Source organism: Mastigoproctus giganteus, chromosome 5, assembly GCF_048544385.1.
Source record: "Mastigoproctus giganteus isolate SK-2022 chromosome 5, ASM4854438v1, whole genome shotgun sequence".
In the NCBI taxonomy this organism is placed as follows: Eukaryota; Metazoa; Arthropoda; class Arachnida; order Uropygi; family Thelyphonidae; genus Mastigoproctus; species Mastigoproctus giganteus.
Genome location: NC_143579.1, coordinates 105099730 through 105124049, shown reverse-complemented (window position 1 = coordinate 105124049; position 24320 = coordinate 105099730). Strand labels below are relative to the sequence as shown.

Genomic DNA, 24320 nt, shown 5'->3' with positions numbered 1-24320 from the left:
TGCTTCTGTGTACAACACCGCTTCAGGAAAGCATTTCCGACCCCACATTGCTATATGATTTCGAGTTGTCAGGATGTACCCTACCCCTCTTAGAAGTTCTGAAACGTTTAACTGAAACACCCTCTATAATATGATTGAATTACAATCAGTTATGAAACAGGTTAGGTTAAATAAATGTCCTCGTTGGAATTTAGTAGAAAATACAGTAATAGTTAAAATGTTTGAAATTCATCCTGAAATATTGTTAAATATGTTTAACAAATGCCTTTTAGAACAGTTTTTCCAAAAATCTGGAAGTTCGTAATTTTAAAGATGATCCTGAAACCAGGGAAGAATCCTTCGGATCCTAGAGCATCCCGTCCGGTATCTTTATTGGCCAAACTAGGGAAGATATATGAGAGAATTTTAGCCATAAGATTAAATGAATTATTAAAAGTTAATTGGACAGTTGAAACAAATGATTACGGATTTAAACAGGGAAAATCTGCTGGAGACGCTATATATGACTTATTTCATTATTGTGATACTGCTACTGATAAATATGTTATGGCAGTGTTCATGGACTTCGAGGGAGCGTTTGATTCACTGTGGTGGGAGAGTGTATTAAATGTGTTAGTAAAGATGGGCTGATCATATCAATCATACAAAGTAATAAGAAATTATTTTACAAATAGGAAAATATCAGAAAGGGCATGTCATTTAGTTTACGACACACTGGTATACCGCGGATTTCCCCAAGGTTCCGTGCTGGGGCCTGTGTGTTGGAATCTTGTATTAGGTCAGTGATTCAGTGGCTCTCTCTGTGTCTTGAACACTGTCATTCTGTGGCATACGGAGATGATTTGGTAATTTGTGTTCCTGGATCTGCAAGATTGGTCTTGGAGACAAGGATTAAGAAAATATTGGAGGATCTGACCCAATGGGTTACATTTCATAAGTTGAATATCTCTATAATAAAAACTAAGCTGATGGTTTTTAAAGGAGCTTTCAATTATGAGCGTCCACCTGCATGTATATTTAATAAACAAATAGCTTATGTTAAAACCAATAAGTATTTAAGAATAACTATAGATGATAAGTTAAGTTTTTAGAACATGTAGAAAATTTAGCTAATAAAGTAAGAACTTTTAGTGCTGCTATAATTAAGCTAACCAGAACAGAATGTGGGGTTAATAAAAAAAAAAAACCTTAGATTGTATTATAAGTCTGTTTTCCTGCCAATTGTTTCATATGCTGCTGGTATTTGGTTTAGGAGGGCAAATATTGTTAGAATAATAAATAAATTAAATTCCGTTCAGAGGGTGATGTTATCAGCAATTAATCAAGTATATAGGACGGTTTCGACGAATGCCCTTCAGCTGATAGCTGAGGTGTTACCCCTAGATTTGCATGTGATATATAGTGGGATGGTGCATCATTTAAAGAAGGGTAGGGAAGTTAGCTTTATAGGAATAACTTCTAATACATCTGTTAATATGAAAATTTGCACAAAAAGAATTTTAAATGAATTATATAATATATGGCAATATAGGTGGTACAACAGTACGGTACATCAAATAGGTGGTACATCAAATACTTTTTGCCAGATGTTCGGCATCATCATCATCATCATCAGCCATTTTCAATCCACTGCAGGATGAAGGCCTCTCCAGCAACTTTCCAGTTCCTTCTGTTTTGAGCACTGGCCATCCATTTACTACTCAAAAACTCATGAATTTCATCTATCCATCTCCGCCTTTGTCTTCCAGGTTTTCTTCTAGCTCCTCTTGAGTAGCATTCTGTTATTTTCTTAGTCCATCTGTCATAGTGTCTTCGAGCTATGTGTCCTGCCCAAGACCATTTTAGTTCTTTAGTTTTGATAAGAATGTCCTTTACTTGAGTTTGCTGCCTAATCCATATGTTTCTCTTCTTATCTAACAGTCTGATTCCCAATATAATTCGTTCCATTCTTCGCTGTGTAGTTCTTAGCTTCTCTTCCATTCTTTTGTTGAGTGCCCAAGTTTCACTTCCAAAAGTCATGGTGGGGAGTATACATTGATTCATTATTTTACGTTTCAGACAAACTGGGATATTGCTCTTCAGTATGTGACTATATTTCCTGAATGCTATCCATCCAAAATTTATTCTTCTCTTGACTTCTAGCCATTTATCATTATTACAGCTAATAACTTGTCCCAGATAAGTATATGACTCCACCTTTTCAATTACTGCTCCATCAATCATTATTTCCCTTTCCGTGGCATACTTGTTCATCATTACTTTTGTTTTAGCCATATTCATCTTTAGTCCAAAATCCTTACTAACTGTGCATAACTGATTAAGATTTTCCTCTAATTCTTTGGGATCGTGGCTTATGACCACAATGTCATCTGCAAATCGTAAATGGTTTAGGTACTCTCCGTTCACATTGACTCCTTTCTGCGACCAGTCTAATCTTCTGAAAGCTTCCTCAAGGGCAGCAGTAAACAGCTTCGGAGATATTGTGTCTCCTTGTCGAACTCCTTTCTCGATTTTAAATTTGCTACTGTCTTTGTCTAGTCTAATAAAGGATGTAGCACTCTCATATATTTTCTTCAAAATCATAATATATGGAGTATCTATGCCTTGTCTTTCCAGTGCCCGAAACATTGCCTTATGCTGTATGGAGTCAAATGCCTTTTCATAATCCACAAATGCCAGGCATAATGGTGTTTTATATTCATTTGCTTTCTCTATTAGCTGTGATATTACGTGAAGGTGATCCATAGTTGAGAAACCCGTCCTAAAGCCAGATGCTCTTTCGGTTGATTCTCATCAAGTATTCTTTCTAATCTGTTAGTAATGACCCTTGTGAACAACTTGGAGATATGGGATAACAAGCTAATTGGTCTATAATTTCCAATTTCTGATTTATCTCCTTTCTTATGCAGCAAAACTATGATTGCATTATTCCACTGCTTAGGCATCACACCTTTTCTAATGCACTTTGTGAAGAGCCTTGCCAGTTTTTGTGTTATGTCTCTTCCTCCCAATTTTAACAACTCTACAGTAACTTCATCTTCCCCCGGGGCTTTCCGATTCTTCATTTTCTTCAATGCATGTTCTACCTCATCAGGAAGAATATCGGGTATGTCGTATGTGTTGCTACTTTGCAATCCATCTTCCCCACTGCTGGTATCATTCCCTCGCTCCTTGTATAGTTCTCTATAGTAGTCTTCTGCTATTTGAATTATGTCTTCTCTGCTGTTTATAAGTACACCATCGCTATTCTTCAGTTTCAGTATCATTTGTCTTTCTGTATTACTGCTCATGGCTGCTGATTTAAATCCTTTGTTTTCCCTTAATGCTTGTTCTACTTTTCTTGTGTTAAATCTTCTTATGTCCTCTCTGAGTCTCTTTCTAATGGCTTTGCATAACTTAGTATACTCAATTTTCTCCCTGTCAGTGTTTTTCTTGCTCTTCATTTGTCGTCTTTGGTTCATCATGACAAGTGTTTCTTGACTAATTTTTTCTTCTTTGGATTTCTGTTTCCCTATAGGTTTCTTGGGCTTTATCACTTTCAGAAAGTTGTAATATTCCTCATCAATATCTTGGTCCTGAGCAGTCTGCAGAAGCTCAAACTTGTTCTTAAGTTCCAGTACATACTGCTTTTTCTCCTCCTCTGTTATTTCAAAGACCTTTGTATTATTTACTCGAGTCAGTTTTTTCCTTTCCTTTCCTACATCTATATCAAGTGTACATCTTACCATTCTGTGATCACTTCCAATATTTACCTTATTCAGGACGGTAACATCATTCACAATATATCTTCTGTTAGTGAGGATGAAGTCGATTTCATTAGTTGTTAATCCATTTGGACTCTTCCATGTCCACTTTCTGTTCACCCTTTTCTTGAAAAAAGTGTTCATTACTGACAGTCCTTGAGATTCTGCAAATTCCACAAGTCTTTCACCTCTTTTATTTCTTTCACCAATTCCAAAATTTCCTATAGTTCCTCTTTCTGTGCTGTTTTGCCTTTTTCCAACCTTAGCATTGAAGTCCCCCATAATAATAGTGTAGTGGGTTTTCTGCTCATCTAGAAGACTCTCAATTTCGGTGTACAATTCTTCAACCTCTTCATCATCATGGCTCGATGTTGGTGCATAAATCATTATAATCTTTAGCTTGTACCTCTTAGAAATCTTGAGTATTAGTCTTGACACCCTTGGTGATGTACTTTTGAATTCCAAAATGTTGCTTTTAAAATCTTTATGGACCAGAAACCCAACTCCACCTTCACTCCTTTCACTGTTTCCATTGGTGTACAGCAGATTTCCACTTGATAAACTTATAAGTGATTCATTTCTTCTTCTTGTTTCAGCCAAACCAATGATATTCCAATTCACATTTGCTAATTCCTTTTCCAGCTCTAATATCCTGTCTTCACCGATGAGTGATCGTACGTTATAACAGGCCAAGTTCAATTTCCGTGCATGGCAGCCTGGTCGTACCCAGAGATTCTTAGCACCCTCTGCTTCCACTCTGAACCTCTCGCTGCCGTAAGAGGGAGAGTGAAAGCTGCTGGGGACTGAGGGCCATTTGTATTGTTGTGCTCTCATTGCTGGAGGGTTTGGTCTTTTCCTCTTCACGCTGACCAGGCGTCTTGAAGAGAACCACTCTACACGTTCGTTGCCACCTAAGTGACGTAACAGGGCTTACCATCGAGAAGGTGTGCATGAGTGGATTTTAGGGAGGCAGGCCAACCGGACTTCTCCTGAATCTTCTGTAATAGAGAGATATTGGATCCATCAGTGTTTTAGGCTGAGTGTCTGATAACACACAGGATACCTGTTCCCCTCTAACCCCCCTTCGGCATTTGTCATTAAACAAAAAATTAGTTTGGTTTTTCCCAGCTATGACAGCTTCTTTTATATTGACAGGGCATGGATCTTTTTTTTTTTTTTTTTTGGTAGTTGTTGGCAAATAGGCTTCTATGACCATAATGCACCTCCCAAGGTTTTTGCAGTACTTTTGATCCAAGCCCGAGGCGGGAATCGAACCCGCTACCTTTGGGTTACCAGGCAGGTACTTTACCCACCCGGCTAGCCCGGTCGGCCCGCATGGATCCTTAAATGCAAAACTGTTTCAGTTGGGTATAGCCACAGATAGTTTTTGTATCTGTCGGATTGAAGAAGATCGGAAACATGTATTATTAGATTGTAATCTGTATACTAAAGAATGATCTCTGTTGTTTCAAACAGTTTTAATAAGTAATGTCAATGAATTCACTTGTTTGTCTCAGATAGAGATAGATTTAATGATTTTCAACATTAGTGTCTTTAGAAAAAGAAGCCAATTGCTGAGAGCCACTCAGTAATATCTCAATTTTTTTTTTTTTTCTCGTACCCATTGTTTGGGGGTTTTTTTTGTTTTTTTTTCTTCTCACCCATAGTTGTTTTTTTTAACCCATAATTTGCAGTTTTATTTTAATTTTCGTCTTTTTAATATTATCATTTTATTTTATTTTTTACATATATATTTTAAATTAAGTAATTTATTTATTATTTTATTTATATATATAATTTTTTTTTTTTTGTTGATACTCAGGATTGGGCACCAATCCTGAGTATCATAAATTCAGGATGCCAGCAAATCCTGAATACACAATTTGCTGGCATCCATTGGTATGGCACACGCTGAATTCTGATGGGATCCTTCCACTTGTTCAGATTATGAACCTAAGGGGGCATTAATTCAAATTAAGAAAAGACAGATGTAGAATAAATGTGCGGAAATTTGCCTTTAGCCTGCGGGTGGTTAATTGCTGGAACAAACTTCCATCTGTCGTTGTGGAAGTTGATAGGTTGAATAAATTTAAGGAGGAACTGGACAGGCATTTGGAGGGAATGGTGTGATTTTTTTGGCTGATGCTGCATAAGCTCATACACTTGCTTTCTTGCATCACATGCCGCTACTACTACCCACTGGTGGATGGGACTTTGTGCTATCGCACAGACTATTGGAACAGGGCCGGCTCCACATGCCGCAACCCGGACACCGAGAATCGACTGTTCAGGAGACAGCTGCTCCTTGGTGGCAAAATGGCCTGACACGGATAACACATACTACAGTATTGCAGTAAAAGTGTAAAGTGTTCGATGTTTAAGGGCCCCAGGGGTTCCCCCCATCTCCTCATTGTGTACTCTGTTTTGTATCACAGAACTCTGTGAAGGCCAGAGGTTTAAAAAAGTGTAATGTGTGCGTTAGCGCTGTGTAGCGTCATGTTGTTGTTCTTCTGACTATTTAGCCGTTAGGCCCCTAGTGGTACCCCCGCTTTTGTCACACTTAGCCCCGAGGAAGCAGGTCAGGGAGTAGAGGGATCGCTTAAGTACTCTGGCACGCCCTGTCGCCAAATTTATGAAGATTTCAGAGGCAAGGACCTAAAAAAATAAATAAATAAAATAATAAAAAAATAACAAAACAATAACAAAAAAAAATAAAATATAAAAAAATAAACAATAATAAAAAATTAAATAATAATAAAAAAAATTAAATAATAATAAAAAAAATTAAATAATAATAAAAATAATATAATAAAAAATAAAAATAAATAGATAAAGTAAAAAAAATGCGAGACAACTTAGAGTAGGGGTAGAGTCTGCAGGAGGGAGACAGATGGAAACACGGGATGATAGGGAAGACAACCCCAACCTGGTCAGTGGGGACAAGCCCCACCAGGAGAAAAGAGGGGAGCAGGGAGGGGAGGGGATGGAAAATCGTCCCCTCCCGGCTGCCCAAGGGATGGGGATAAAAAGTGAAGTGGCAAGAGCACCCCGTTCAGGTCGCCAATGTCAACAGTCACTGTCAGGTAATGGAGCCATTATCCCTGACAAGCAGTACCTTCAGGAGGCTAGCATCTGGTGTTATTTTGTTTCTTCTGGGTGTTTTTGAGCTTGGATATTATTTTGCCTCCTCCGGGTGTTTCTTGGGTCTTCCTTGCCTTATCATTGGCCATTATTGGGAGACGTCAGGTCCAGTTTAATTGACTCTAATAGGACTAAGTCACAGATGTTGACAGTCTAAGTTTCCATTTCTCAAAGACAACCATGATGCATCTCCAGTGACTGTGCTGGTTCCCGATTAAAGTACGACACATCCAGTCTTGAAAGATCGCTCCTGGTCAACAAAGGTAGGTAGTCAGCGAACAGTTTGATTTCACTCTCATTGTTTCAAGTCAGTAATTGGTCGTAGTATATGTCAATACTCAGTGGGGCCTTACGGTATTGATCCATCCGGTAGGTGTTGTTATTCTCAGGATGCAATTTTAAGTTCAGGGTTTTAAAGTTAGGTGGTTTCAATTCCCTGTGTCTCTCATTGGAAGCATCATTATTTTGTCAGTTCGTCCAAATGGTTTGTCAATTTCTGGTCAGTTTAGAGTATAGCCATATAGTCAGTTCCATGGCATGCATTTAAAAAGTCCATATCAGTGTCCGTGAGTTAACAGTTCCAAGTCAAGGGTTATCAAGTTGGGTGATGTCATTTTTCAGTTGCCTTTCATTAAAAGTATTTATTTTGTTGGTCATTTATGTAAGGGCTGTTTGTCTAGGTAGTGTGTCCATTACCGTTCAGTTTAGTCATATAGTCAATTCCATGGCATTCGTCAGTAAGGTACATGCTAGTGGTCTGAGTGGATGGCAATTAATGTCCTGAGGTGAGCAAAAAGTTCCTGTGCATACTTATTAAAAGCCTTGCACTCTTCTGGTGAGTCGAGAAGATGTAATTCTAGATTCCATGGGAAGTAAGAGATTGTTGTCATTAACCGGCAGCGAAGGTCCTCATAATGGGTGCAGTCAAACATAAGGTGGTGACAGGTCTCTGCCTCCCCGCATGTGCAGCATGGGTCCTCGATGATCCCAAAGTTATCTAATTTTGCATTGAATGATCTGTGACCAGTCAGTAGGTAAGTTGTAAATAGTCCAGGATGAAACCAAGTTGGTGGCTTTGGATATACCTGTCAATACTGGGTAAGAATATTTTGTGATTTCGCCTTTTGTTAATGCTGTCCATTGATCCTGCCATGCCTTCTGTAGATGCCTTTGGAGTATAGTTTCCTCTGCCTTCTGATTCGCTGCTGGGTCTATGGTGAAATACAAAAATGTGCAGAGCAATCTCTTGGCAATGTAATAAGCCATACCATAGGGAATTATCTCAAGGTCCAGAGGGAGGGCACCAGCAAGGACCTGGAGGGCGTGTGTACTGATTGTACGGTAGGCACGGGTGATGGTGAGTAGTATCGACCGTTGGATTGTGCCCAACGTTCTTCGGTTTACTGCGGTTGTAGCTTTACGAAACCAAACAGGAGATGCATAAGTTATTGCAGGTAGGAATATATCAATGGAGAGAATTAATGGAGGCACTGGTTAAAGAAGCACTGCAGGATCATCTAGACAAGACTTCAGTTATAGATCGGACACAGCATGGTTTTGTTAAGGGGAAGCCTTGTCTGACCAATTTTATTGGATACTATGATCTGGTCACAAAGCAACTGGATGCAGGGAATAACTTCGATATCATATACGTATTTCGATCTTAGAAAGCCTTTTGATACTGTTGCACATGGAAAACGGCTGCACAAATTAGAGCAGTGCGACATTGGAGGAAAATTACTGCTATGGATAAAGGGATGGTTGAGTTGGAGAAGACAGAGAGTGGTAATCAATGGACACTGCTCTTTGTGGACTACTATTGTTAGTGGTGTCCTCAGGGTTCAGTGTTGGGTACATTGTTATTTTCTGTATTTATAAATGATATTCATGATGGTATGTCAGTCTTAATGTCCAAGTTTGTAGACGATACGAAGGTTGGCAAAGTTTTAATGACACTAATGACAGTACGCTGCTGCAGTAGGATCTAGAAGAGTTGGTCAGATGGGCTGAGAAGTGGCAACTGAAGTTTTAACATTGACAAATGTAAAGTACTACATATCGGAAGCAGTAACCCCAGAATAACGTATCAACTGCGTGGTACTACACTGAGAGTGGTAAAGAATGAAAGGGACTGGGGGCTATTGTGCAAGCAGATAGGAAGTTTTGTGAGCAGTGCAGACGGTCTGCAAGAGTTGCTCATGGTGTCTTGCAATGATATACAAGAATTTTTCTAGCAGAGACAAGGAGATGATTATCCCCTTGTATAAGGCGATGGTCAGGCCACACCTTGAATACTGTATACAGGTCTGGACGCCTCATTTTAAGAAGGATGTAGAGCTGTTGGAACGAGTACAGAGAACAGCAACAACATTGGTGAATGGAACAAAGGGTTGCCTTACGAAGAAAGGCTTAAGTTTTGCATATTATTGTGTTTGGAGTCTTGGCACCTACGAGGTAATCTGATTGAGATTTTTAAGTCTTGAATGGTTTGAGCATGCTCAATGCTGACACGACTTTTCCTCTTGCTCAGAATAATCACCTGAGAGGGCATAAATTCAAATTGAGAAAAGACAGTTGTAGGATAAATGTGCGGAAGTCTGCCTTTAGCCATCGGGTAGTTGATTGGTGGAACAGACTTCTATCTTTTGTTGTGGAAGTTGATAGCCTAAATAAATTTAAGGCTGAGTTGGACAGGTATTTGGAACGAACGGAGGGGTGAAATCGGAGCGTTTTTTTTCCCTTTGGATGATGCTGCATAAGCTTGCTTTCTTGCATCATATGCCTCTACTAATGCTAATGCTAATGCTAATGCAGTTTTATAATAGAGTGACAGAGTTCTCTTATTGAGTCCACAATCCCGTCTTGTGATTCTGGCAACCAGTGCAGAATAATTCTTACTCTTTGTTCTGATATGCTTCAGATGGTGTTGAAATGATAGATTAGTGTCCAAGAAGATGCTAAGATATTTTAACTGGTTTACCAGTTTTATACTTGAATTATCAACTTTTATCTATTGTGATCTCTGTAGGTTGAGGTTTCCCTTAAGTTAAATGGAGGATGTCTTGGTTGGTAACATTTTTAAGAAGTGGGTTTGTGCCCAGTCGTGTAGGATCCTCAATGCCTGGTTTGCCTTGGTTTCGAGCTGGGCCCTGCTGTCTGCAGCGATCGTCAAAATTAAATCATCAGCAAAACCCGGGGAGCTGACGTCACCAAGATCCATAGCTAGGAACTCATCTAAAATCATGTTCCACAGGAGCAGCCCCAGAACAGAACCCTGGGGGTAGTCCCCGCGAACCAGTCTGGTCAGATTTTTGTACGGTGCGACGACATTTATTTTTCTCTGCGCGAGGTTAGCTGGACTTGATTGTTAGTTACAGGTTAACTGGGATGTGGGAGCATCTTAGCCGGGCCAGGCTGCTCGGCTACCAGATGGTGTCAAACGCCCCGGTGAAATCAATAGTTATGACAAGGAAGTACTTATTATCGCAAGTGGATGCAGAATCCAGGAGATTTCTCAGATCTTCGATGGTAGAACATCCAGGTTTGAACCCAAATTGAGTTGGCGTAGTTAGATTGCTTCTTCATAGTGGTGGCTAATCCTTTTATGCAGTAGTTCTTCAAAGAGAACTGGTAACAAAGCTATTGGGCGATATGAATCTGGTACGTCGTGGGGCTTGGTAGGATTTTTCAGGATAAGTTGTTTTATATTCGTTGTCTTCCATTCAGTTGGAAAGGTCCCTGTTTTTAGACAGATATTAAATAAGGTTAGGAGGAGATTCAGTCTAGTTTCTACTACTTTTTTGATGATTTCTGGCTTCAAATAGATGTGGGCCAGGGCATTTCCTGTTTCTAATTACGTTGGTGGCCTGTTGTAGTTCCTCCAAGGTAAAGGCTGGTTCTTGTTGTTCTGTCATATATGTGTTATTATCAGGGCAGATTTGGAGCTGCTCTGGTAGAGTCGGTATGGCTGGTTCTTGGAAGATTGCATCTAATACGTTATGAATTGATTGGTCCCATGTAGTAGTTAGAATTCCCTGTGGCGTCCGTATAATAGTAATAACCTCTCCTCTGGGGAGCTTATTTGTGGTGACTCTGTACTCCACTCCCCAGGGATCAGTATTTCCGGTAGTACTGACCAAATGCTCCCAAGCTTTGCGTTTGCTCTTCGTTATCAGAAGTTAACGAAGTTAACTTCTGATAAGTTATCATCGGACTGAAATGTTTCCAACAGAGTTGGAAACATAATTCGGAGTTAATGTTTCCAACATTAAGTAAGTTATCATAGTCCAATAAGATTGTGTTATTGGAAGTCCAATAACTTCACTGGCCAAATATTAAGTCCTTAGGACCAATAGGAGAGGAGTTATACACTCTCCAACCCCCCAGGCCCAAAAATCAAAATCTCTATATTCAGTCATATTTAGTATATACACCGATATCCACATGGAAACTGACCCCACAGAGCGTACCGATGGGGTACCGTCTATGGGGTCAGTTGGAAAAACCCAATGTTTATATTCAATGCTTTTAAGTCCAACAAATCAGTCGCACAGGTGGCACTAAAAGAAATATATCTCCTTGCAGTAACTATGTAATTTTCACTTCAAAACATATCTACATCACCGCCATCTTGGCCTTCTTCACAAAATTAATGAAACCTTACGATAACACATGTTAGAGGCAACCAGTTAGGCGAAGGCATTTTGCTTTATAATGGGAGTCTATGGAAAAAATGTCTAGAAAATATTTCTAAGCTTAAGATATCTTCAAAGTCTGATATCTAAGCAATCCCCTCTCGAAAACACACAGAAATCATATCTTATTACTCACCGACTGTTTATGAACAACATCCACATAAATATCCAAAGGTGGATTGTTTAAAATCGCCATAATAATCTGATTTGGAAGAGCACAAACTAAACACTGGCTAGGTGCCACTAACCACAATGGGCTCAGGGCATCTCCCTGAAAGATTCCTCTCCTGATGGGGATTGGCTTGGTTGTGATGTTTTCGAATTAATGGTGGTACTACATTTCACCATCGTTTCTCCTAAGTAGTTTATCAGTATAAGATTGTAGATGTCCAGCGCCTGTATTAGCCAGCTATGAAGCACGGAGTCGAAGGCTTTGCATTAATCGATATAGGCTGTGTGCATGTTGCGGCGCTTCTTGTAGTCTTGCTCCATAACCGCGGCATATATGGTTAATTGCTCCTTGCATCCTGTCTGCTGTTCGGCCATTATGTTTTGTCTCTCCAAGTGGTCTGATTATTATTATTATTATTATTATTATTATTATTATTATTGCTCTGATATCATTTCTCCCTGATCGGGGGGTTCCACATCGTGACTGGTATTGCTACCATGTACACAGGGAGGTTGTTTCGTTTGGTGTTATTGTTGGTTAAGAAACTCTCTGACTGTCCAACAGGTGTTCAGGATTGCGACTTTCTGGCGTTCCTTGTAGGTGTTCGCTATGAGAGACCTATTGCTGTTAGGCTATTATGTAGGGTCTTTGGCATCATACCTGTGGATGAGAGGATGATCGGGATGGTCGTTACTTGTTGCATACACCTCATCTATTTGATCTCCTGTCTTAGGTACGTATAGTTTCTGGTTTTTTCCCCATGGGTTTTCTACAGGTTGGGTACCGTTAGGTCAATCAGATAGGTAGCCTTTTCCTTTTTGTCCATAAGGGTTATGTCCGACCTGTTGTGTGGGATTGTCCTATCCGTTATTATGGCGCGGTGCCAGTACATCGTGGGGGTTTGGGTCTCCAGTACTGCCTGGGGTTCATACTTGTAGCACGGTACACTTTCTTTGATCAAGTGGTATTTCCTTACTAGCTTCTGAGGTATTATCCTGGTTACGTTACTTGGTCATGTCTATGAGTGTCTGGGTGATCACATTGCATCCCGCGGTGATGTGTTGGGTCGTTTCAGAGGCCAGGTGGCATCGTCGACATGTGTCATCGGACACCACGGGCTCCTTGGCGATGTATTTTCTATAGTTCCTGGTGTTCATTACCTGGTCTTGGATAGCGATCATGAATCCTTCAATCTCTGGGAAGAGTGTCCCGCTTGTGAGACATGCAGTGGAAGCAATTTTATCTATGTGATCTTGATGGAGATTATTGTAGTGTCTGCCCTGGAGTGTCTCCTCTGCCCACCTTTCTAATTTCGTTCGGGCCTCTTGGTTGGTAGGGTACTCCTTGCTTAGGTTGAATGGGGTATACCGTTCGTCTATCTTCCTTATGACCTGGTGGAGTGCTGCTGCGTGTTTCTGGAAGTAATCCTTCAAGTTAGCAAACGTTGTCTTCTATTGCTTAATGAAATCTATCAGGCTCCTTCCTCCTTCTTTCCGGGCAATTGTCAGTGTTTCCACTGCTCACTTCATGTAGTGTTGGCGGCTCTTGGTCATCATTGTCCTTGTATTTCTCATAATATCCTGCAGCTCGCTTTTAGTCCAATCTATGACCCCGAACGAGTATATTACACTGGTACTGCATAGGCGTATAGATCTTTATGGCTTTAAATGCGTTTCGTCCGTTGAGCTATTCTTTAAGCAGACTTCTGAGTCTCTGATGGTATTTTTCGGTCAGACAGGCCTTAATTTCCTTGTGCTCTAATTGGTAAGCCTGCATCATCCCCAAGTATTTGTAGGCCGCTCCCTTTGCCATGGCTTCGATATCTTTACTAGTCTGCAACTGGTAGTTTCGGTTTATTATTATTTTTATTGTTGCTCTAATATTATTTCTACCTGATTGGGGGATTCCACTCTGTGGTGGGTACTGCTACCAAGTACACAGGATGGTTGTAATGTTTGATGTTACTGTTGGTAAAAAAATCTCTGACTATCCTACAGGTGTTCAGGATTGCAACTTTCTGGAGTTCTTGTAGGTGTTCTGTGGGAGACCGTTTGCTGCTTGGCTGCTATGTAGGGTCTTTGGCACCAAACCAATGGTTGGCACGATGATCGGGATAGTCATTGCTTCTTGCATATGCCACATCTTCTTGACCACCTGTCTCAAGTTCATGTACTTCCTAAGTTTTTCCTCATAGGTTTTCGGGACATTGCTAGTGTTGTGCACCAATATTTCAATCAAGTAGGTAACCTTTTTCATCTTGTCCACAAGGGTTATATCTGGTCTGTTGTGCCGGATGGTCTTATCCGTTATTATGACACGGTCCCAGTACAGCTTCTGTGTTCGGGTCTCTAGTTGGTGTTGTCGGCTCTTGGTCATCATTGTCGTTGTCTTTCGCATGACATACTCTAGCTCGGTGTTATTCCAATCTATGAACCCAAAGTAGTATGTTATTACTGGAGCTTCATAGGTGTTTAAGGCTTTAAACACCTATGGCTTTTGTTGCACCAGTGAAACAAGTTTCTGGTTACCCCGAGAGAGAGAGAGAGAGAGAGAGAGAGAGAGAGAGAGAGAGAGAGAGAGAGAGAGAGAGAGAGAGAGAGAGAGAAATGATGACTTCCTGTTCAGTCAGTGCCCTGGGTGTGCTAAGCCCATACTCAGCGGAAATCGCAACTTGAATGATTCAATTGTCTGAGTAGTATTTTCATGGTTTTGTCTCCCTGAATTTTTTCCTCCAGAACACAGGTATATCGACAACAGAACATACGTAATTCTTCGAAGTAATATACACTGTGTTATATGTTATAAATCACTGAAATGTGAAATACGTTATCAAAATAATAACAGCCTGCAGAGAGGATACCAAAGTACTGCGTGTATAACAGTACGGCGTACAGTATATAGGATAGTGTATTTCTTAGAACAGCTATTAATCAGTATGCAATTTATTATTAACAGTTACATGCAAACCATAATGATGAAAACAACAGGTTCTTTAAATTTCTTTTTTAAAAGAATTATACACAAGTTTTTTATTGATCTAATAAAAAAAGTTTTTCTACCTGGCTTATTTGGGCGAAACATTAAAATGCCTTGTTCATGCACTGGTTTGTAGATTAATGATTTCTCAGGTTGTTCTTTCTATGGCAGCTCAATGTTGAAAATACGAACAAAGTCGGATTTTGTTTTCTTTGCTTGATTTATTTATGAAGTGCTATGAGTGCTTTGGGTAGAATTTGTGGTTTCTTTTTATTTCGTATATATAGTGGTATGTGTAGTGGACTGCGATGCATTTTCACTCCTAGGAGGATGGGTTGGGAGACTGAATACATTTTTTGTGTTGTGTGTAGGTTACCAAAGTAATCAGGATGTTTTGGAATAAGAATAAGCAAAAATCTGTTTCATTTGTAGTTTAATGACATCAAACGGTGATATACGTGTATGTCAGTTGTGAAGACAAAAGGAATTCTGTATATGCTGGAGTTCTAAAATAATAATAAAATAAAAATAAGTTTTTAATTAGTGACCGTCATGCATTGATGGATCCACTGCTAGGCATAAAAGGCTGCTGTAATTGATATTTGGCTTTTGTTACTGAACGAAACATTGACATTTTCGAGTAATCAGTATTCATTAGACCAATATTTCAATAGAAATATAAATATGCTTCATATTTGCCATTCATGATTTTGAAGCAGTGCAATACAATTGAGTTATATGACAGTAAACCTTTACATGATAGGAGAAATACTGCAGTACATATATTACAGATATTTGTACGGACAGTGTTTCATACGTTCTGTAATTTTGTGCTATAATTTTGATTGTAAGTTAAAGTTTCAGAGTGACTAGGCAATTTATGAAAAGTTTTATGTATATGCATTTTAAAAGCGGTAATGCAAGTCACCTTAACTCTGGCGTTTAGGCTTGATGCCTTTTTTTAAGATTTACCTAGAATATAAAATAATATGTATCTCTATATATATATGTATGTATATATATAAAATGAACGACGATAATCCAGTTGGCCTGGACAAACCTTTATTTCGTCTGAGTGTAAAGAAATTATCCTTAGTAACAGTTGCATTACCTTTAACATCCATGGTTTTCTGTTTTGTGACGTCGATGTTATTTAACTTTAAAATTGTCAACACTACAATTTGTAAGGTAAGTTATTTTATTTAATACAATACTATGAAAAATAACATTATCAAAAATTGGAAACTGGTTAAATGTTTGGTTAAAATTTAGTGACGGGTACCTCCTTCAAAATGTCAGTGATTGACATGCCAAACCTGCTATGGTTAGTGTTAGTTTTAATGTGGATTATTCCCCCGTCACTGTTTTAAAATATACTTATTAGTTAATAAGTATATTTGAATCGAATTGTATGTTTTCCTAAAAGTCTTCATTTCATTAGGCCTAAATATAATCAATAAGCCTAATATCCGTGAGCATGACCCAAATTCATAGTTCGCTCAGGCAGCTGTTTTAAAATATGGCGTTTTATCCCCCCCCCCCCTTAACTAAACACCCTAATTAACACTAACGAAAGCATGTCAATGCCATTTTGGAAGGGGTTACCCGTTCCATGCGTTTCAATTTAGATTGAGTGATTTCATTTTATATTACTGTTTTAAACCTTAAGATACGACTAACATGACTAGGACCAGTGTCATAAAATCTCATGGCTTTGTTGGGCTTAAAAAAATGCACCTAGTTTTCAGTTAGTGAATACTATATAATAAACAGATTTAATAAAAAAAAGGCTCTTTATTTAAATACCATACTAGATGCAGTGCGGGTCTCAGTTAAAATAATTGAAAAATTCTTTCTGTGAATATATGAATTTTAAATGTTTTTGACATTATTCAGTTTATTTCTTTTATGGATTATACTAGTAAATGCAGCTAGTAAAATGTATTGGTAGAATTAGGAAGAGTTCTTAAATGTCAACGCCCCATAGATAGTACTTTTTTTGTAATAGAAAAATTTCTGTATTTTTATTTTGTTTTAAAAGGAATTTACACTTGGAGCTTTTTCTATTGTTTGCTATCCTAACACAACCCCTAAAGTTTTAAGTTTGTTGCCCCAGCTTTTTCTATTTTATTTTAATTGACACTGTAACCCCCACACATTCTTCCATTGTCAGGTGATTTATTGACTTATTTTACAGATTCCAGGTACTGCATATGGGTAGCAATATTCCCAGATTAATGTGTCAACTGTGTGGCACCACATTCAGGGTAGTAGAAAATGAAAAAGACCTGAGAGTAATTGTGCAGTAAGATATATAGTTCTCCGAGCAGTACAGACAGGTTGCTCATGGGATTTTGTCAGTGATATGCAGGAATTTTTCTAGCAGGGAGAAGGAAGTGATTATGCCATTGTACATTCTAATGGTTAGGCTGAAACTATAAGGCTGGAGGCTTCATTTTAGGATGGATGTAGATCTGGTGGAACAGGTGTAAGGAACGTCAACGAGATTGGTGAGAGAAACGAAAGGATGGTCTTACCAAGAAAGGCTTCAATTCTGCAAATGCAGCATCTGTAGGCTAGGCACACCTGTGAGGTGATTTGATTGAAGTGTTTAAGGCTTTGAATGGATTGAGCCCAGTGCTGATGGCATTCTACCTTTTGCTCAGACCACACACACACACACACATGATTGAGCATAAATTCAAAATGAGAAAGGATCTTGCAGGGTAGGTGTTGTGTGGCAATTTGCCTTAAGCCAGCAGGGTGGTTGGCTGTTGGAACAAACTTCCATCTGTTGTGGAAATGGATTGTGTGAATAAATTCAAGGAAGAACTACAAACTATTGGAGGGAATGGATTGACATGGGAAGGTTTTTTTTTTTTTTACTGATGCTGCTTTATAAGCTAGTTTTCTTGCATCATTTACCACTCCTAATACTGCCTTGCACAAAAATTCATCAGATGTGCATAATGGTTAATTTTGATCCATGTCATCAGTAAAATGTATATCTGCATTACCTCCTTCCCCACCCACCAGTTCTCCAAACCTTTAGGGCCTCTTCAATGACATTAGCAAATACCTTTGCACTGCATCTGTTGAAGTGCCTGCAGTCTCTATTCAAAATAAAATATACTGTAGCCCCCTGGTATGTAGCACACTTCGATATCAAACTCTTGCACTTGCAACGTAAATTGGGTCGCACTGGTAAAAATATTGCAGAATCCCATACATCTTGAGTTAATTCACAATGCTTTCTTAAACGTCACAGAATTTTTCTCTTTCCTTTAACTCTTCCTGTGATGTGCTGGATCAGAACTGTGCATTTAAAATTGTTATTCTTCCCCCCTCCCAAAAATAATAATACCTTCTTCAGAGTTAAAAACTGATGAGCTTCTTATTCCACCATTAGCATTTGCTTTGGGCAGACATATTCTAATTCACCATTATTGTACAAAAATCTTACCCATTTCCAAGTAGGGTTCCAAATAGTTAAATTAATAATAGTTTATATATATATAGATATACACACTACATTTTGCAGACCATAAGGTGACCTTTTTTCCCACCTTGGAAAATGTGTCATAAAATTCACTATGTCCTGTGGTTCAAAGGTATACTAGGTGCAAATAGTGATGATTTTATAATATTATAAAAAATTGTTATAATACCCGTACTTTCTCTAGTCACAGCTAGAGAAAGTATGGTCAAAATGTTCACACTGAAATTGCTAGTTCATAGTGTCTGACCAGTTCAGATCACTAGGGGAGGAAGAAAAAAAAGAATACCTATGGAATTAAATATGCAGTTAACTGTAAGTCCAGGAGGCTTTAGCCATCTACAGCTGTTGGACATTTCATTTAGTAAATCTCTTGCAGCATTCATGCATGAGGAGTGGGCCAAATCAGATTTGACAGCAGCAGGACAAATAAAGACTCATGGGTGGCATGCAAATAGATGAAAAATTCATGGGAGTTGGTGAAAGATGAGAGTAGCCGAAACTTTCAAGTATCATGGAATCAGCAGTGCTCTTGGTAACACAAAAGATACATTCTTGAAGAAAGAGTAAGTTCAGATGGTAACGTAGTAATGGCATTCCTGACAGTAGCAATGGTGAACTTTGTGAAAAGAAAAGCTGTGATCTACAGTGATATTTTGTTTAGTGTAAGCCCCTTATCAATCTGTATTTCAAATATATGCAATGAAATAGTTTTCCCAAAATTTGCTTGTTAAAATGTGAGTGCATTTTATGGTCCATTACATTTTATTGTCCAGAAAATGTGTCAATTTAGAACTTGCACAGTGGAACAAATGCATTAGTTCTTGAAGAAATAAACTATTCTGACCATTTATACACCAAGATAAATAATTTTAATAATTGAGTATCATGTTACAAAATCTTTATCACGTCCTTGTTCACATGTATAACGATTCAGAACAAGGATTACAAATTAGCCTTTCTCTGATCGCTGACATCATGTCATATGTGTAGGTGGTAGATGACTTTCATCAACCAGTGAAATACCACCACTTTGCTTATTGGAGGCTTGAAGTGGTGAAACCCATGTTTAGTCTCTAGAGCACAGTTTCCGGCACCCCCCCCCCTCCCCCCCATACTTCTCTCTCAATCCATGCACAGTACTAAGTACTATAGGTTTTGATACCTTTCGTGTTTGGGGGTTTCATAAAAAAAAAAAAAAAAAATATGAGAATCTAATTGACATTGGTGGACAGTGCAAGGTTGAGTCAGTTTGGTATGATGTAAGGACTGGGATTGCAAAAATGAGGGTAGGAGTGAGTTATCGGCCTAATGACTTTGATGAATACAGTGAACAACCATACAGATAAATAGATTGGGCCAGTAAATCAGAATGTCTTATAATGGGAGATTTTAACTTCCCATCTATTGACTGGAACTTGTGGGTTGGTCACTCACACACACACTAGCAAGGCTTTTGTGGATTTATTGGATGATTGTTTCTTATAGCATCATGTTTGAGAGGCAACCAGAGGAAGTAATAGTCTGATCTGGTTATCATCTGTGATTATTCATGCATTAAGAATTTGCAAATAAAGGAACCACAAGGTGGCACTGATCACAGTGTACTGATGTTAGATTTACTCAAAGATGTAACTACCATCAGGGTTAAATGGAAGGGTTTTTGCTTTCATAAAGGTAAACTACAGTGGTCTCAAGCAATTTTAAAATTCTATACAGTCGGACTAACTGATGATGTTACCAACAGCAAATTCTAAATGGGAAGCATTGAAGGAAGTAATCTTGGAAACTACTAGGCTTTTTGTTCCAATTAAATAAAAATACTCTTCAAGATGTAGGCCTAAATGGATGTAGTAGTAGTAGTAGTGGCATGTGATGCAAGAAAGCAAATGTATGAGCTTATGCAGCATCAGCCAAAAAAAAAAAAAAAAATCACACCATTCCCTCCAAATGCCTGTTCAGTTCCTCCTTAAATTTATTCAACCTATCAACTTCCACAACGACAGATGGAAGTTTGTTCCAGCAATTAACCACCCGCTGGCTAAAGGCAAATTTCCGCACATCTATTCTACATCTGTCTTTTCTTAATTTGAATTTATGCCCCCTTCGTAATCTGAACAAGTGGAAGGATCCTATCAGAATTCAGCGTGCTCAATCCATTCAAGGCCTTATATACCTCAATCAGATCACCGCGCAGGTGCCTAGTCTCCAGCCACTGCAATTTGCAGAACTTAAGCCTCTCTTGGTAAGAGGATCCCTTCATTCCCCTCACCAATCTTGTTGCCCTTCTCTGTACCCGCTCAAGTAAATCTACATCCTTCCTAAAATTAGGTCTCTAGACCTGTACGCAGTACTCAAGGCATGGCCTGTCCATTGCCTTATACAGAGGGATAATCACCTCCTTTTCCCTGCTAGCAAAATTCCTATATATCATTGACAAAACCCCATGACCTGCCCTGGCAGCCTGTCTCCATTGCTCAGAGAACTTCATATCTGACTGCACAATTACTCCCAGGTCGTTTTCATTTTCTACCACCTTAAGTGTAGTACCACACAGTTGGTACGTTTCTCTGGGGTTATTTCTACCCATATGCAGTACTTTGCATTTGTCAAGGTTAAACTTCAGTTGCCACTTCTTAGCCCATCTGCCCAAATTATCTAGATCCTGTTGCAGTAGCAGACTGCCATTACTGTCATTAACAACCCTGCCAACCTTTGTATCATCTGCAAACTTCGACATTAAGCCTGATATACCTTCATCAATATCATTGATAAATATACAAAACAACAGTGGACCTAACACCGAACCCTGTGGGACTCCACTAATAACATTAGTCCAAGAAGAGCAGCACCCATTGATTACCACCCTCTGTCTTCTCGCACTTAACCATCCTTTTATCCATTGTAGCAACTTAGTATTAGTATTAGTATTAGTAACGGCCGCATGGTGCAAGAAAGCCTATGGCTTATGCTGCACCAGCCAAAAAAAAAAAAAAAAAAAAAAAATCCGAACAAAACAATGATAAAAACAAAAAAAAAAAAAAATAAATAAATAACTAAATAATAAATAAAAAAAAATAAATAAAAAGGAAATTAAACCTATCATCCTCTGTGCTTCCCTTACCCGAAAGTACTATCCAGATGCCCTTTGAATTTCCCCAAACTGTCGGCCTCTACCACCCATGAAGGCAACTTATTCCAGTAATTTATAACTCGCTGGCTAAAATAGAACTTCCTGCAATCCAATCTAAACATTTCCCCCCGTAACTTGAATTTATGTCCCCTAGTTCTAGCATCATTTATAATCTTGAAAATTTTGTCCTCATTCATTTTACTGATGCCTCTCAGAGCCTTAAACACCTCAATCAAATCTCCTCTAAGGTGTCTAGTTTCAAGCTCTGCAACCCACATATTCGAAGTCTTTCTTCATAAGGACGCCCTTTTGCCGATCTCACCAGGCGAGTTACCCTTCTTTGCACCCTTTCAAGAAGCTCGATGTCTTTCTTCAGGTGCGGTCTCCATACTTGAACACAGTATTCCAAGTGTGGTCTAACATAAGCCTTATATAATGGGATTATCACGTCCCTATCTCTACTTGCAAAAGTTCGATAGATCATCGATAGGACACCATGGGCCTTCCTTGCAACCTGTTTACAATGCTCAGAGAATTTCATGTCTGACCGTATCGTAACACCCAAGTCCCTTTCCTCCAGTACTGGCTTTAGTTGAACTCCACCAAGTGAATAAGTTTTTTTGGGATTACTGTTTCCCAGGTGTAATACCTTACACTTTGTTGGATTAAAGCACAGCTGCCATTTTTCTGACCATTCCTGAAGTCTATCTAGGTCTCTCTGAAGAAGCTCAGCTTGACAGTGATCATTAACTACTCTCCCAATTTTAACATCATCTGCAAATTTAGACATCACGCCCTCTATCCCTTCATCAATGTCGTTTATGAAAATTAAAAACAACACTGGTCCTAATACTGATCCTTGGGGAACCCCACTTCTTACATCAACCCAATCTGAGGAATAGCCATTTATCACAACCCTCTGCCTCCTGCCCTGAAGCCATCCTTCTATCCATCTAAGGATTTTCCCAGTGATTCCAACCTGTTCCAGCTTATAAAGCAACCGCTCATGTGGGACTGAGTCAAAAGCTTTGCTGAAATCTAAATAAACAATGTCGAAATTATTCCCTAAATCCAGCTCGTGAGTGACCCTTTCGAAATAGCGAACCAGATTTGTTAAACATGATTTTCCCTTTACGAAACCATGCTGAGTATCCTTGAGAATTTCAATTCGATCCAAATGATCCTGAATTCCACCCTTGATCATTGCCTCCATGATTTTTCCTACTACTGAAGTCAGACTGACAGGTCGATAATTTCCAACTTCACTTTTAGAGTGAAGTTGGAAACTTACCAACTTACCCTTAATACCATTCTGCTCCAATTTGTACAATAGTCTTCCATGCGCAACAGTGTCAAAAGCTTTCCTGAAATCCAAATATATGATATCAGAATTGTTTTTTGCATCCAGTTCCTTTGTAACCACATCATAATATCCTATCAAATTTGTCAGACAAGACTTTCCCTTAACAAACCCATGCTGTGTCTGAATTATTGCTGCAGTCTTGTCTAGATGATCCTGCAATGCATCTTTAACCAGCAACACCATTATTTTACCCGGAACAGAAGTTAAACTAACTGGTCTATAATTACTCGTGTCACCCTTCGATCCCCCTTTGTGAATTGGGGATACATTTGCACATCTCCAGTCCGTGGGAACCTCCCCTGAGTCCAAGGATGCTCTCATAATTATGGCTAAGGGTTTGCCTAGTTGCCTTGCCGCCTCCTTTAATATAACTGGATAGATCCCATCCACCCCAGGTGCTTTTCTTACGTTTAACTTCAACAATTTCTCTTCCACTTTGCTCTCAGTTATTACAAGATCATTAAGCACCCTGCTACAATTTGATATCCTTCTGCCATTTTCAAACCTTAATAATTCCTCACGTGTGAATGTAGATGCAAAATACTCATTCAGTTTGTTTGCTATCTGACCAGGATCATCAACAGTCGAACCATCGATGTCAAGTTTACCAATCAGATTCATCCCCTTCCTTTTAGAGTTTATATAAGTAAAGAAATCCTTGCTGTTTTTCTTAGCATCTTTTGCCAAGGATTTCTCGTAATCTGCCTTCGCCTGCCGAACCTCCTTTGTGACCTGATTACAGATTAACTTATATCTGCCATAGGCTTCTGAGTCGCTTGATAATTCATATGCATCCCATGTATTTTTCTTCTCTGTTACGAGTCTCATTAGTTCATTTGACAACCATTTAGGCCTAAACCTTGAACAATAATTCTTAACAGGTATGAAACTTTTAGTAGCTTCCATGATTAATTCCTTGAATGCTTCCCACTTAGAATTTACTGTTGGTAACATCGTCAGTTGATCCCACTGTACAGAATTTAAAAACTGTCGGAGACCACTGTACTCACCTTTACGGAAGCAAAAACCCTTTCCTTTCCCCCTGATGGTAATTAAATCTTTAAGTAAATCCCACGTCAGTACACTGTGATCACTGCCACCTAGTGGTTCTTTTATCTGCAAATTCCTAATACATGACCCCTCCAGATTCATTCCATTGCAAACCTCCTTAGAAGTTTGCAAATGTGACCCCAATCCACAAAGGAGGATCAAAGGCTGACGCAAGTAATTATAGACCTGCAAGTGTAACTTCTGTTCCAGGAAAATTAATGGAGGCACTGGTTAAAGAAGCACTGCAGGATCATCTAGACAAGACTTCAGTTATAGCTCGGACACAGCATGGTTTTGTTAAGGGGAAGTCTTGCCTGCCCAATTTGATTGGATACCATGTTGCAGTCACAAAAGAACTGGATGCAGGGAATAACTTTGATATTATATATTTGGATCTTAGAAAGGATTTTGATACTGTTGCATGTGGAAGACTGCCGCACAAAGTGGAACACTGTGGCATTGGAGGCAAATTGCTGCTGTGGATAAAGGGGTGGTTGAGGGGGAGAAGACAGTGAGTGGTAATCAATGGACACTGTTCATCGTAGACTAATG

General features: G+C 39.0%; 1 protein-coding gene across 1 annotated transcript in view; it reads left to right on the top strand.

Annotated features, from left to right (window-relative positions):
• Positions 1 to 15752: 15752 nt before the first annotated feature.
• LOC150085607 (post-GPI attachment to proteins factor 2-like) overlaps positions 15753 to 24320 on the top strand; it is a 173487-nt gene continuing 164919 nt past the window's right edge. The window contains exon 1 of the mRNA XM_090374614.1: positions 15753 to 15914. Coding sequence (XP_090230740.1) covers positions 15753 to 15914 — 162 coding nt within the window. The remainder of the gene's footprint in view (positions 15915 to 24320) is intronic.